Source organism: Pseudorasbora parva, chromosome 22, assembly GCF_024679245.1.
Source record: "Pseudorasbora parva isolate DD20220531a chromosome 22, ASM2467924v1, whole genome shotgun sequence".
Lineage (NCBI taxonomy): Eukaryota > Metazoa > Chordata > Actinopteri > Cypriniformes > Gobionidae > Pseudorasbora > Pseudorasbora parva.
Genome location: NC_090193.1, coordinates 29505151 through 29518644, shown reverse-complemented (window position 1 = coordinate 29518644; position 13494 = coordinate 29505151). Strand labels below are relative to the sequence as shown.

The 13494-nt window shown below is 39.2% G+C and overlaps 1 protein-coding gene across 2 annotated transcripts in view; it reads right to left on the bottom strand.

Annotated features, from left to right (window-relative positions):
* Positions 1-304: 304 nt before the first annotated feature.
* Positions 305-13494, bottom strand: part of nhsb (Nance-Horan syndrome b (congenital cataracts and dental anomalies)) — an 80771-nt gene continuing 67581 nt past the window's right edge. Inside the window, exons 2-10 of one of the 2 annotated variants that reach the window (XM_067430885.1) lie at positions 12642-12794; positions 11587-11726; positions 10628-10672; positions 9668-9712; positions 8014-8209; positions 7789-7920; positions 4599-7637; positions 4088-4214; positions 305-3923 (exon numbers count right to left, since the gene is read on the bottom strand). In XM_067430885.1, coding sequence (XP_067286986.1) covers positions 3320-3923; positions 4088-4214; positions 4599-7637; positions 7789-7920; positions 8014-8209; positions 9668-9712; positions 10628-10672; positions 11587-11726; positions 12642-12794 — 4481 coding nt within the window. In that variant the 3' untranslated portion in view covers positions 305-3319. Of the gene's footprint in view, positions 3924-4087; positions 4215-4598; positions 7638-7788; positions 7921-8013; positions 8210-9200; positions 9264-9667; positions 9713-10627; positions 10673-11586; positions 11727-12641; positions 12795-13494 lie in introns of both variants that reach the window. The other variant, XM_067430886.1, reaches the window with a different exon arrangement.

Here is a 13494-nt window from a genome sequence, read left to right as displayed (position 1 = left end):
TAATAATAATAATAATAAATCACCTCTATGAAGCATAAGGTTATGCAAACCAGCGTCGAAATCTAAAAAAGTCGTAGGCCTCCTTAGTCCCGTTATTGCTTTGATTGTGAAAAAAAAATGGCAAAAAAAAAAAAAAAAAAAAGAAGAAAAAAAAGCTTTAGCCTACCGGTCACTGTACATTTGCAAAATGTGCCTTATCACTTACGAACTTTCTATTGTAATTGTAAGACGTTTACATTTTTCTTACTGAATCAGTCTATTGCATCATTGCGTGCATGTAAATCATACTTCAGGCATCCAGTAATTCTTCAATGCAGTCACATTTATTGGCTTTCTCTATGCACAGTTACTAAGCAGTCACTTGAGCTGGCAAGAAATGGTTCAAATTTACAATGGAATTTTCACAATGTTTACTAAAAAATAAATACAGGACTGAGAGAGTCGCACAGCTCAAAATACAAAGGCTTGGAATTAATGTAAACCTTTAAAACATGTTACAAAATGAAACATTTGTGTGTTTTTTTACTTTAAAAAGATCATATGTACATGTTTATACAAAAATACAAAATGGATTCAAATCTCTTGAAGCGGAGCTTGTATGCAGAGTGAGATTTGTTTCCTGATTATTGTAACTGAATGAGATGCATCTTGTCCCTAATAGATGTTAATCACTTTAACCCTCTTTTTTATTTCATTAATTAATTTATTATACTTTGCAATTATTTCACACCAAAATACATTTAAAACCATTTGGCAAAACAGACTGTGCTTCTCCATTAATGCGGAGCAAAAATGTGTCTAAAAAAAGAACAAAGAAACAGACCAAGATGGATATTTCAGTTACAACAAAGAAAACTCTTCTGTGTAGTGTCTTTTGTTCTCTTTCATTCGTTCTTTATTGATATGATAATTTTTGTGTAGTACCTTGTACCTGTTTAAAACAGTCCAAAACTGCGTTGAGGTAAAACAATGATACAGATAACACACTTTGTGATTTCCCTTCATTATTTTCTTTAATATTTTGCAAATAAGGCCTAAACTGACTGGTTAGCTTCACTACAGGTAACTAGGTTGATACCTCAAATGTGGCTACTGTTGTGTTATGAAAAATAAAAGACATATTCATTGCTACATATTTAAGTGTTTGAGTTGTCACGAGTGTTGTTTTCATGACTGCTTTTGCATCACAAGTACAGAGAGATAAGTATGAAAAGAAAACTGGTGATGTTAATGACTGGCAACAATGACAGAATATGGCCTGGGTATAGAATTCAAAGCACCAAAACATTTAACTACAGTTGTATAACATATAGAATAGCTTATTTGTTCAGAATGCAAGTTTACAGCTAATTAGAAATGTTTACAAGTTCGGTATCTTCATCATTGGCCGATACACACCTGATATGAAACATTTTTTTCTTATTTTAAATAAAGCTTTATCATTATTCTTTTCCAAATTCATTAACAAAATAATTCTCTGGATAAAATATCCCATAATTAAAAATACTTTTTTTTCTCTATTAAATGTTGCAATCTAAAAGAAGATTTCATAGATTTAGTTCTAGTATATGGACACAAGGGAAAAAAAGTATTCTGTACTTTCAAAAGTCTGCAGTTATAAAGCAATGCTAATTGCAACAACCATCAGACAGGGTTGTATTAAAGGAGAAATAAGACATGGCACATTGCAGCTCCTATTTAAGAGAAAATATCAGTTCTGTTAGTGTCTCAGAATATCCCGGAAGGTTTCTCTACTGGTATAAAATAATAAAAAGAATTTAATTTTCCAACCTCTTAATGACAGTACATGACAAACCAACAACAGTTCAGAAAAAAGGCTGAAATATTATATGTTTAAGTCAATCATCCACATATATACAGATGAGCAATGCATTTTAAACTGCTGCCTTTTTGCAGTCATTTCATCAATATATCCCAGAGATTGAGATATCAGTTCTCGCATTACATTTATCCCTAAATATAATTCTATCTGTTCTTTCAAAACTCAACTGTACACAAATAGTGCTTCATTAGATTCGATTGTCCAGTTCCTCCACCAAATGGAAAAAAAATCTCAAACTGTGTATACAGTGATGTAAAACTGCAAATTTCAAACAAATCTTATACATTTTGTACATTTACTGAACATAGCACATACTCAACAAATGCAAGTGAAGGTGGAAATACATTTTAAGTGGAGATGTGACATGTTTTAGTGTTTTATTGCATGCTGTACAGAGGATGAAGAAACTGAATTACGACCACAGTGAAAGAACGTGAATCAGACGGATGACCAAAAATCGATCTTTTCACAGCTTGTCACCTTCCCTTCAGTGGCACAGTGTAGGCTTGACAAATTAGCTAATTCCTATGAGTTTTGAACTCCGAGAAGACTTCCAACTCTGAAGAGTTTCACTTTAAAAGTGAATCCATTCTTCTTCAAATGTACAGTATGCTTGATTTTAAGGGTATTCACAGAATACATTGAGATTGAGGTGAATTTCTCTCTGAAGTCCTCATTTCTTCTGCAGTCACAAAAAAGTTCCATGTTGGTTGGTTAGGTAATTATACACGATGGCACCTGAAAATGTGACGAAAATACACAACCCAATTTGGGTCTTTGAAGAAATGGTAAACTGAACAGGTAAAAACTAAAAAGGGTTACATTTGTTTTCGTAACAGTTGTTGGGATGCTGTTTGAGAGTTTGAGATTCAAACAGCATGATATACAGACACACACCACAGACGTTCCATTAGCCTACTTTAAATGAAAAACTAAAACTGGATTTTCTTTTTTCTGCTCACCTTGTTTTTTAAGTGCAAAAGAATAAATGGGTTTGCAAACCAGTCCACTTTTAGATTTATGTTTGTGACTTTTTTTGGAAGTCTTTCCCCTTGCACACTTAGGATACCCCGCTAAGAAAGGCCATGGTGCGATTGTCCTCAGAAAAGCTTAACATCCACATATTCATGTAAATATGTGATGGATGTTGGAAATATAATTGTTACCTTTTCAACTGATTTCACCGTCTCATTTTGTGAGCATAAAAGTGTGGGATTATGATGGAAAATCATTCCTCAACAATGATCAATACATCATTGGGTAATGCAAAAATGGATGTACTTCCAAGTTTTTCAGTTGACTCAGTGTACAAAAGGAGCTAAAGAAATCAAGCTTTTTTTTCAAACCACAAACCTCATGGGAGGACAATAAGGTAAATCATAATAAGTGTACAGTACAGCACTCTCACACAGTTCAAACGTTTTCATATTATAAAATGTTATCATTTTGCTAAGTGGTTAAAAAATGATTATGCCATTAAGAGGAGCGGTCATCATGTGGACTTCCATCTGAGTTCTCAGTCTCTCCTTCTGATATGGCCTGCATTGGGGCAGTGTACAGTCGACTCCGCGTGCTATAGCGACTGCTGTTTGCAGCAGGTGGAATCCTGGAACGTCCCTGTCTGGAGGCGGCTGACATGGTAAGTGTTTTTGGGGAGAATCCCTCACTGTTGGCCTTAGGAAATGAGCTCGGAAGTGGATCACAACTGCTAGTAGATTCCTGTAGGGGAAAGGGAGGCTCCTCTGGTTGCCTTGCAGCCTCTAATAGCATCTCTCCTTGAGTCTTGGGTGTGATGGGGCTCTTAAGGATCTCTATAGCAGACATGCGGTAACTCGAGTCTGAGCGACTACCCTTCTTTAGCAGCAGGAGTTTAAACTCCTCACTGGATGTACTGGACTTTTTGGCACTCCTGTAGATGGGTCCTGAGGCTCGCTGGGAGCAGTTTGAAGGGACTGAGGCAGCAGGGGTGACTGGGCATACAGTAGGATTGCTGACAGGGGCGGTTACAGGTGCTACACCAGGCCGACCTTTTCCACTCATCTCCCCAGAGTCTTTACGTCCCAGCACTTTCCTTTTAGATCTGCAATAAATTAGTAGACAGTGCATTTTGTCACATGCAAATGCATTGTATGCCATAATCAGTTTCCAAGACTGCATGCCATGTTATCATCAAAACTAAGTCCTAGAGAACATACAGAATGATCCACAAGACCCTACATTGGTATGTAAAACAATCAGGCTTACCTGTGTATCATAGCAAACAGATCTTCAGTTGTGCGTAGTTTGTTTGGGGATGGAAAAGCATTATCATCATCATCAGGTTTAGAGTCATCGGTCAATGGAGAGGATGAATTGTCACTGGGAGTTGATTCTGTCAACATGCAAAGTGTTCACACATCAAGCTCAACCTCAGTCTTGTAAAAAAAAGTATGCTAGGCCTACTACAGTTAAATCATGTGAAAAAGGGGTTGACCAATATATTGGTTTTACTGATTAATCAGCACCTACAGTATGGTTGCATAGTTGCTGTTTTGGTAGAGTGATCTCTAGAGGTGAAAAAAACAATCACTGACTCTGCTTGGAGTTTGCTGTGTCTTTTGTGACTATGCTATGCACAGAGCCAGGAATATTAGAAGCTTATTTAAAATATCGAAAGAGAAAAGCCCAGGTTTGTTTACTTGTAATCATTACATATAGTCATGGTACAATAAGTCAATCACGTTTAATATGTTGCCGTATTTTACAGGACAATTACCCTTGCTGAAGTAGTCCTCTGTGTCTGGGGTTGACTCTTCTTCCCTTATGTCCTGTGAGGCACTTCTGGCTGTGACACCTGATGTCTCATAATCCTCCTCTCTGCCTTGAACATCGCTGATTGTGTAAATTTGCGATGCCTCTTGAGTTGAAACAGGCACTTTGTCAGGACTGTTGCACAGTACAAAATTGCTCCTCAGTATTTCACTGTAAGCCGGAGGCGGCATTGTACTGGCCAGACACACGGGCTGTGCTGAAGGCTCTGGCCGCGATAGTTGAATTATATCTTGTTTTAGTCTCTCTGGTGACATTGCCCTTTGCACATCTGGGTACCTTCTGCTATCTTGTTCTTGCTCAGGACATTGAGATGACCTTGTTGAAGAGCCTTCTTTTTCAGGAGTAGGATCTACAGGAGTTCTGAAAGCAGTCATTGCCCAGTAAGTACCAGGTCCAAGCCTCTCCTGCCTCACTCTCACTTCCTCCTGGGGAAGAACAACATTTTCCACCAGTGGAACTTGTGATTCACAGAACTGTGCCGTAGGAGGTTTGTAGGCTGGTGGTTTCCGGTTGTGCCTGTTGCTAGAGGACGGGGCATCAGTTATTATTGTGGGACATTTGGGTCGAGTTACTGGATTTGCACTGGCCAGAGCATAGCCGTGGTTCCCTTCAGATGGTCTACAAATAGATCGCAGTTGCACTGATCTAAGAACAGTTGGAGTAATAGCCAAATGGGCTGAGCTGGGTGTTGTGTTTGTTGCACTCTCTGAAGTGGAAGCTGCAGCTGCAATGCGAGCCTCTGCAGCAGCGGCAACGGCTGCAGTTCGAGCTTCTGCAGCAGCAGCCGCAGCTATGGCAGCTTTCTGCTTATTCTGGTGGAGGATGTGCATCTGATTTCTGTGAGCAAAGTGCTTGCTGTGAAGAGCACTTAGGTCGAGGTGACTGGGGGGTATGGCATGGAAGTCAGTTTCCCTCCTGGAGGAAATGCCTGGGTCTCTGACTAAAAGCTGTGGCTGTTGTAGGGAACAAAGGGAGGACTTCCTTTCAGGGACTTTGGGTTTCCTTTTGCCACTATTTGGCGACAGGGGCCCCGGGAAGAAAGCGGAGGGGAAGGAAGATGTAGGTGTTTCAGACTGACTGGAATATCCACTGGAAGGGGATGCTAAGCCGGCCAACTTCTCAGGGGAAGCCAGCTTGAAGTCACCTTCAGGTGGAGGAAGAGTTGGGGAAGTAGGTCTGGACCTGGGTTGACAGGCTTGTATTTCTGCACTTTCTGATGTCTTGATGCATTCAATAACAGTTGTACCCGTAGCAGCACTAGAGTTGGACAGAGGCCGGTAAGTGTCATTTGATTTCAAGTCATTGTGGAGCCAGAGGTCTGCATAGTCTGCTTGCACAGCACCTTCATCCTTGAAGGAATGTGTGTCTGAGGAACTGAATGGAGAGGAGCAGTCAAGTATGTCTCTGACATTCTCCACTCCCCATGCGCCAAGTGACTCAAGACCTGCAGTCTCAAGGTGCCCTGCAGAACCAGCCAAGTCAAGCTGCAGTTTCATCTCTCTGGAAGACAAGGGCAGCGGCAACTCACAAGTAATCTTTGGTTCGCTCTGCTCTAGAACGTTCACATCACTGCTTGTTTCCTTTAATGAAGAGCTACGTTTTGGTGGGGGTGGCTTGGACTTTGGTTTTCTTAAGGACAGACACGTTCTGCCCAATGTCCTGGTGGCTGTGTACTCTGACTGAGGGTATTCACCCATGCCAGGTGCTATATTCCCACTTGGGCCACAGTCTGGGTCAATGGCTGCATAGTTGTAGTAGCTTCTGCTACCCTTAAGACCACAGTCAAAGTGCATGGAGGAATAGAATCCTTCAGTGTCAACGATGTAGTGCATCTCAGATTTCCTAGCGGATGCTTGGTCACCAAAGCTCTCGTAAGTTTCCCCACTAGAATAACTGGGGCAGCTTACGCCACTCTCATCCTCTCTGGAATGCTTTGGGCTGAAGTCTTGGGGGCAGGGCTGATCTTGCTGATCCTGGGCACAGTTCCACTCACCATCACTAGCAGTGCTGACCCCTGCATCATCCATCTGATCAGTAGCCGATGAGGTAAAAGAATTAGATCGTTGCCCCTGTCCTTGTGGCTTGTCCATGTGGTAGGGATCAATTATGAAGCCTGTGGTATCATCGATGACATGGGACCCAGTATTGAGGGAGAGTTCTGAATCACAGTGTGAGGATCCAGTCAGGGGAGGGGAGGCTGCAGGTGGGAGAGTCTCAGACGTCTGAGATGGACAAGTGGAGCTGCTTCCGCTCCAGTTGCCACTTGAGGACTGGTGATCCTCTTTATGGTCAATCTGGCTTCCAAGCACTCCTGTAGTAGAGGCAGAGTGAATGGGGCTGCTGAAAGTATCGGAGCTGGATGAAATCTCACAGCTTCCCATGTCAACTTTGCGTGGGAGCCTGGATCTGCCTCTCTCGATCCATGCATGTTCAGGGCTCTCCGAATGCTGCATACGCTTGAGGCTTCCAAACTGTAGCTCTGGCATGGCTTGGTCATCAGTACTCTCTTCCTCATCCTTTGAAATTCTCTGTCCTGGACCTGGCAGGAAGTCCTCAGCTTCATATGGAGAAAGCTCCTCATCTTCCTCTTCATCATCATCTTCTTCATCATCATCTTCTTCATCATCATCATCATCATCACTGTCATCTTGGTCCTCATCCAGAAGTCGACCACCCTCGCGTGGTAGACTTCTGGAACGAACACGGGTGGTTGTTGCTGCAGCATACACGGTATCAGAGCGATCCGGCAGAGAGGTGATGTTTCCAGTGGAGTGTGAGAGAGAAGCAGGAATTCCCTGACCCCTCTGGGCACGGATACGCCTCCGGGATGGAGCAGCAATCAGGAAATCATCTGTCTGACAGCCAGAGTCCTTAGTGTGCAATACTCGGCCACTCAGGGAGAGCTCCTCATGCCACAGTGACTTGTGTGGATTAGCATGGATGATCACTGTTCTCTCTCTAGCCACAGGTGATTCATCAGAATCTGCATGTACATTAGAAAATCAATAATTAAACTAAAACTATATGCAGATCAAATGGAAGAAAATGTTACATGCAAAATGAACATAATTTTTTATATAAAATGTTACTTTGATGAACTGAAACTTTAGATGGCAAGTATCAGTTGACCATACCCATGTCTTGTTGAACGCGTTTGGGAATGCCAGTGATCGTTTTCCGCCTCCTGAGTTTCCGACGTCTCTGTAGAACTGACTGTGAGTGAACAAGAGAGCAGCGAGCACTGGCTTCTCTGTCAAATCCAACACCTGTGAAGAATAATATTGACCCTCAGTTCTAGCTAAGCATGTCATAGTCCTTTTTTGTGTTAGTTTGTATTGAATCTGAAGTAGTTGCTTTACCAGAAACATTTATTGGAATGATACAGGATGAAACCACTTGAGAGTCATTCTTTATTCTCTCTTCTGGCGTAGGAAGAGGCAGGGCTTTGGACCAGTTGGTCTGTTTGTCCAGGGTGGTAGGTACATTGGGAACAGGACATTTAGGCCTATGGCTCATCACTGGCAATTCTCCATCTGTTTCTGTGTTGGTACCAGCCTAATATGGGATGATATTAGAATGGTTAGCTGTATTTAGAACTAGATTTATGATTTAAGATGTCAATCCAAATGCACACTGCTGTTCACTGTTCAGTTTTTATACAGTTGCCTCAAAAAACTTTACCCCCCCCCCCCACACACACACACACTTAATGTATCAATTTTACAGCAAATATACAATAAATATCCAAAATAGCTAACCAAGTGACAATTGATGATTGACTTTTTCCTTAATCCTTTAACTTTTCCAATTAAGATATTCATACATTTTCAAAAATACTTTTTGGCAGCAAATGCTGTCCTGTACATACATACATACATGTATTGTAAAATTCTCATTTTTCTGTATTGATAAGAAATCTAGCTTTGATTATGAGGCAGAAAGCAATGGAGATGACAAAAATACATATTTCTTTAGAAAAGGAAAAAAATGCATGCAAATGTATAAAATAATGTATTTAGATTAAATAAGATAGAAAGGAAAATTATGAAATAAATCTCACACAAAAAATAGCGGAATGATATTCAACATCAAAGCAAAAACTATAGGGAATGATCTTTCAGATCTCTCTGTGCTATGTCAAATGCAGTATATCACATAAATATACATGTATATATTATAAATGTATATTGTCACAAATGATACTGAGCTGCCCCACTTACTGAGTTGATGAACTTGTAAATTATCATTTATATAATAGCACATACTCAATAACTAATTCTGGCTATAAATACAAATAAATATATAATGAAACTATTTACATAATTATCATTAGGATGTACTAATATATGGAACTATGATGTTATTAGCCATCTTCAAATATGAATCTTTACAGATTCTTTGCAAAAGAGCAGCAAACAAGCTTAACAGACTTATTTACATATGGAGGAAGAGGAAGTCTTGTTCTAACCTAATGTTAGAACAAGAAGGAGAAACAGAACATTTTAGGAGTTAGAGTCAACAAGCTGTCTTTAAGAGGGCAAAATACCTTTCTCATCCAAGGAATGAAGTAACAACACTGAACAGGGGAGGAGGGACGGGAGCGCTGATACTAAAATTAAAAGATGGAAAACAGAACTAAACCAATGAAAAAAAAGGCACCATGATTTTGATTTCATAAATCAAAATAAAAGTCTGATGTGATGTTTTTATGAAGTCCGTGGTGTGCACATGCTGTCAGGAAACGGGGATGACATGTACACACAAAACACCAAAGACATGTTTTCTTTTCTTTTCTGTGAACAACCACTGATATGTTTGTGGTTAACATCTGCAACATACAAGCTGAGATGAAAGGTTTTAATCTGATGGAGAAGGAATTAACACAATTTGATTGCTATTGAAGGATTTGAATCAATCTGGCATCCATCCGATGGTCTTGTCAAAACCTGTACTTTGAAGGGGAAATGAGGTCAGAGTCCTGTTTTTACATCACAAAAAAATGATGTCATTTACCTTTCTGAGAACAGGTTTGAATTCAGCCTCTTTGGCTGGTCTCTCCTGCAGCAGTTAAATGTAAGGAACACAACAAATTAAGAACCCAGAATATCTTTCACCGCAATTGAAATCACACATAGCTCTGAATTTCTTGTACATTTTACCTAATAAAAACATGTAAAACATTAGTAAGATGAAATAAAACAAATATATAAAAAGTCAACAACAACAAAAAATAAAGACAAAACAAAACAAACTATAAAAACATAACCTACTCATTCCAATCTCTTATCATACTGGACAAGTTGTTTTAGATTTAAATGCTCTATGGTAAAATTATATTTTTTAGACCAAAGTTTGAATGTTCCTACACAACTCTTTAGTTTAGTGACATTCTTTACTGTACATTCTCCAGTATTCTAAGCGACAAAGTAGCATTTTAAGGCCAATTCACACTGTTCTGACAGATACAACAGCAACAGTCACCAGATTACAGTACGTCACTTCTTAGATATTCCAAAACCTGAAAAACATCAATTTAACATGTTCAATTGGCGAAAATAAGAGCCGACCAATGCCGACGGGGAAACACACTGATCCGACAAAACCCGGCGAAGTGTCTGTTGCCATCTGTCAGTGTGTGAATTAGCCTTTACACATATGAATTTATGCACGCACACACTTTAATGTTTAAATTGCACATTAAATTTGCATTGTTGATTATTATAGCAATTTTCTTTTTTATTTAACATATTGATATTTTACATGCAGTAAAAATAAACATTAACATATATTTTCATCTGAATACAAAATTAACTTCAAACAGAATTCAAGTAATTCTTAATTTAATATTTGGCTACTAACATTTTTAATATAGATGTTCTCGGGCTGAGGAAGTTAATAATTTTAAAAAACTTTTATGTTATAATGGGATGGTATCACAGAACAATACAATAAAAGCAAACAGATAGTCTTTACCTTCCTCTGGATAGTCTGCACATCACTCTCTCTAACGCTCCTCTCCTGGTGTGCATGGCAGGAGAGAGTGTGCTAGTTTAGGCCAAAAATATTTTGTTGGTCTTATAACAGTTTATGTTTTGCAAGATAAGCAATTATAGTACTGGATTAGGCCACCACTTGTCATTCTACACAAAGTCCTTGAAACAAAACCAGCTGAGAACTGCTGATCTTTGGACCTCCTCTCTAAAACTAATTCGCCAGTGGTTCCCTCCAGATTTTCCTGTGGGTGTTTAATGGGGTTTTTGCAATTTACAAGTAAAATAAGGTCTGTGTGGTAAACATAAATTGAAGATACTTGGTCACACCCAAACATACTTATCTGGTTACTCATTAACAATGCTGGGTAGTAATGGATTACATGTAATCTGGATTAAATAATCCGATTCCAAAAATGTAGTACTTGTAATTATGTTTTAAAATACTGGTAATCAGACTACAATTACTTTTTTATTGATTACATCATTACAAGTTAATCTCACAATTCTCACTTTTTTCTCAGTTTAACCTCTTTGACCCAATACAATTTTTGAAGCCATAAAGTGGGCAAAGTCGGCATCTTGACAACGCATTACTCCCAACTCCCAGATAACCGAAAATGGACAAAGTGGCAGGACGTGGGTGGAGCTGAGATGCTTGGTTGATGAACCCATGGGCATTTTAACATAGGGATCTATGGGATTGACTTTTTCCTTTCGGAGCCGGTCTGTAGCAGCCAGTCAATCAATTGCAGTTTAAGTCACTTCCATGCCACTTGGTTTACCACAGACCTTATTTTACTCATAAATTGTAAAACCCCATTATAAAAACCCACAGACAAATCTCAAGGGAACCACTGGCGAATTAGTCTTCAGGGTTTTGATGCCATTCTTGCACCACTCTTATGTACATGAGTAGAGATTAAATGTTGAGCGCCTTACCAGGCGTGAGTGTCGCCCCCTCTGCTCCCGCCTTTTGAGTTTGTGAGTTGAAGGGAAGGTTGGCATGGGCGGGGCCACAGATATTGATATGGTGACCCGACCCCGCTCTCTGCTGGTTGAGCGCTGACGCTGCTGCTGGTCTGTAAAGTACAAACACATATCAGTTCACTAAGTTATTTCAGTCTAAACTAAAGCATGAATTATAACAACTTCTGTTTTACAGAATTTACAGACTGTCAATTGCTAACTAAAATGTTCATATGTAGAAGGCCTCAAATAGATTTATTGCATGCTCCCAACATAAAGTGTTCTGGTCATATTTTATGTGTAATTAATGTAAGTAACACTGATTCAAGGGGAAAATATAAATTATGCTATGATGGTTCACATTGAGCTTGAGGCAATGCCAGGTCAAACTACATCATTCAAACACAAGGTGGCAGTATGAATCAGATGTATGAATCACTAAACTCCACCAACATCTGCCTCTAAAGGCATTTGATGTGTAATTTTTTCGCTTATATACAGATTACTGAATATCTAATATTTCATATAGACAATTGCTATATATATAACAATTTTAAATATCAAGTAACATTTCAAACTCACTTATTTAAAAAGTGTGGTTATACAAATATCACAAATCTTTCAATATATACTGAAAATTAAATACATTTCAAGGGTGACAGATATCGAAACCCTAAATAAAATATGGTGACTTGTAACCCACTGGTTAATGACCTCTCATTAAGGTCAGAGGTTAATTTCCAGGAACTTGATAGATGTTTAGACAGATTGAGGACTACATAGAAACACTTTATTGATCCCTGAGGGGAACTCCAGGATCATAATTCTCATCTCTCCTGATTTGTCACTTCTCTATGCTGATCTATTACCTATGTGGCCCTGGGCTGACCACCTAAACCACAAGGGGAATTTGGTTACAATTGTTATGATATAAGATACGTTTGGATGAAAAGAATGTTATACAATCAAATGGCCATTTTGATCCATGGTTTGGAAGCAAAAAATGTAGGCCAAAAAAGCCTCAGTACCTCTGTGCAGTGCCCGCAGGTTGAGCTTGGCGTGTCGGTGTAACTCCTCTAGACATGGTGGCCGTGTACAAGTGTGGAACAGATTGTGTTGCTGATGCCATGAAGCCTGATAGTGGGATGTCAGTTTACTCTCAATGTCCAGATTTGATACCGCTAGAGAGAAAGACAGAAAAATGACAAAGTCAGAAATCTGGAATAAGTACAGAATTCCTACTGGAACATCTAATAGGGAAAGAATAAAATCCTATGAACATTGTGAATTTCCTACATTTTTTTAACTTATTTGATTCAACTGAATATTATGTAACCGTTATCAGAACCCATTGTAATTTTGTAATGTATTGTATTGGAATAATATATAGCTGTTGAACAGGACTTACAAGGGAACTATGTGTTATGCTTGTTATTTTGTGTTAAAGTAAGTATTGGGACACCCCTCCACATCATTGAATTCAGGTGTTCCAGTCACTTCCATGGCCACAGGTGTATAAAATCAAGCACCTAGTCATGAAGACGCTTCTACACACATTTTTGAAAGAATGGGTCGCTCTCAGGAGCTCAGTGAATTCAAGCTTGGTACCGTGATAGGTTGCTACCTGTGCAATAAGTCTTTTTATGAAATTTCCTCACTTCTAAATATTCTACAGTCTGTTGGTATTATAACAATGTGGATGCAATTGGGAACAACAGCAACTCAGCTACGAAGTGGTAGACCATATAAAACACAGAGTGGGGCGCACCTCACAGTGCACAGAGGTCACCAACTTTCAGCCAATGACTACATATATTCATTACATTTATATAGCGCTTTTCTAGGCACTCACTTTAGATAGAAGGGGGAATCTCTTCAACC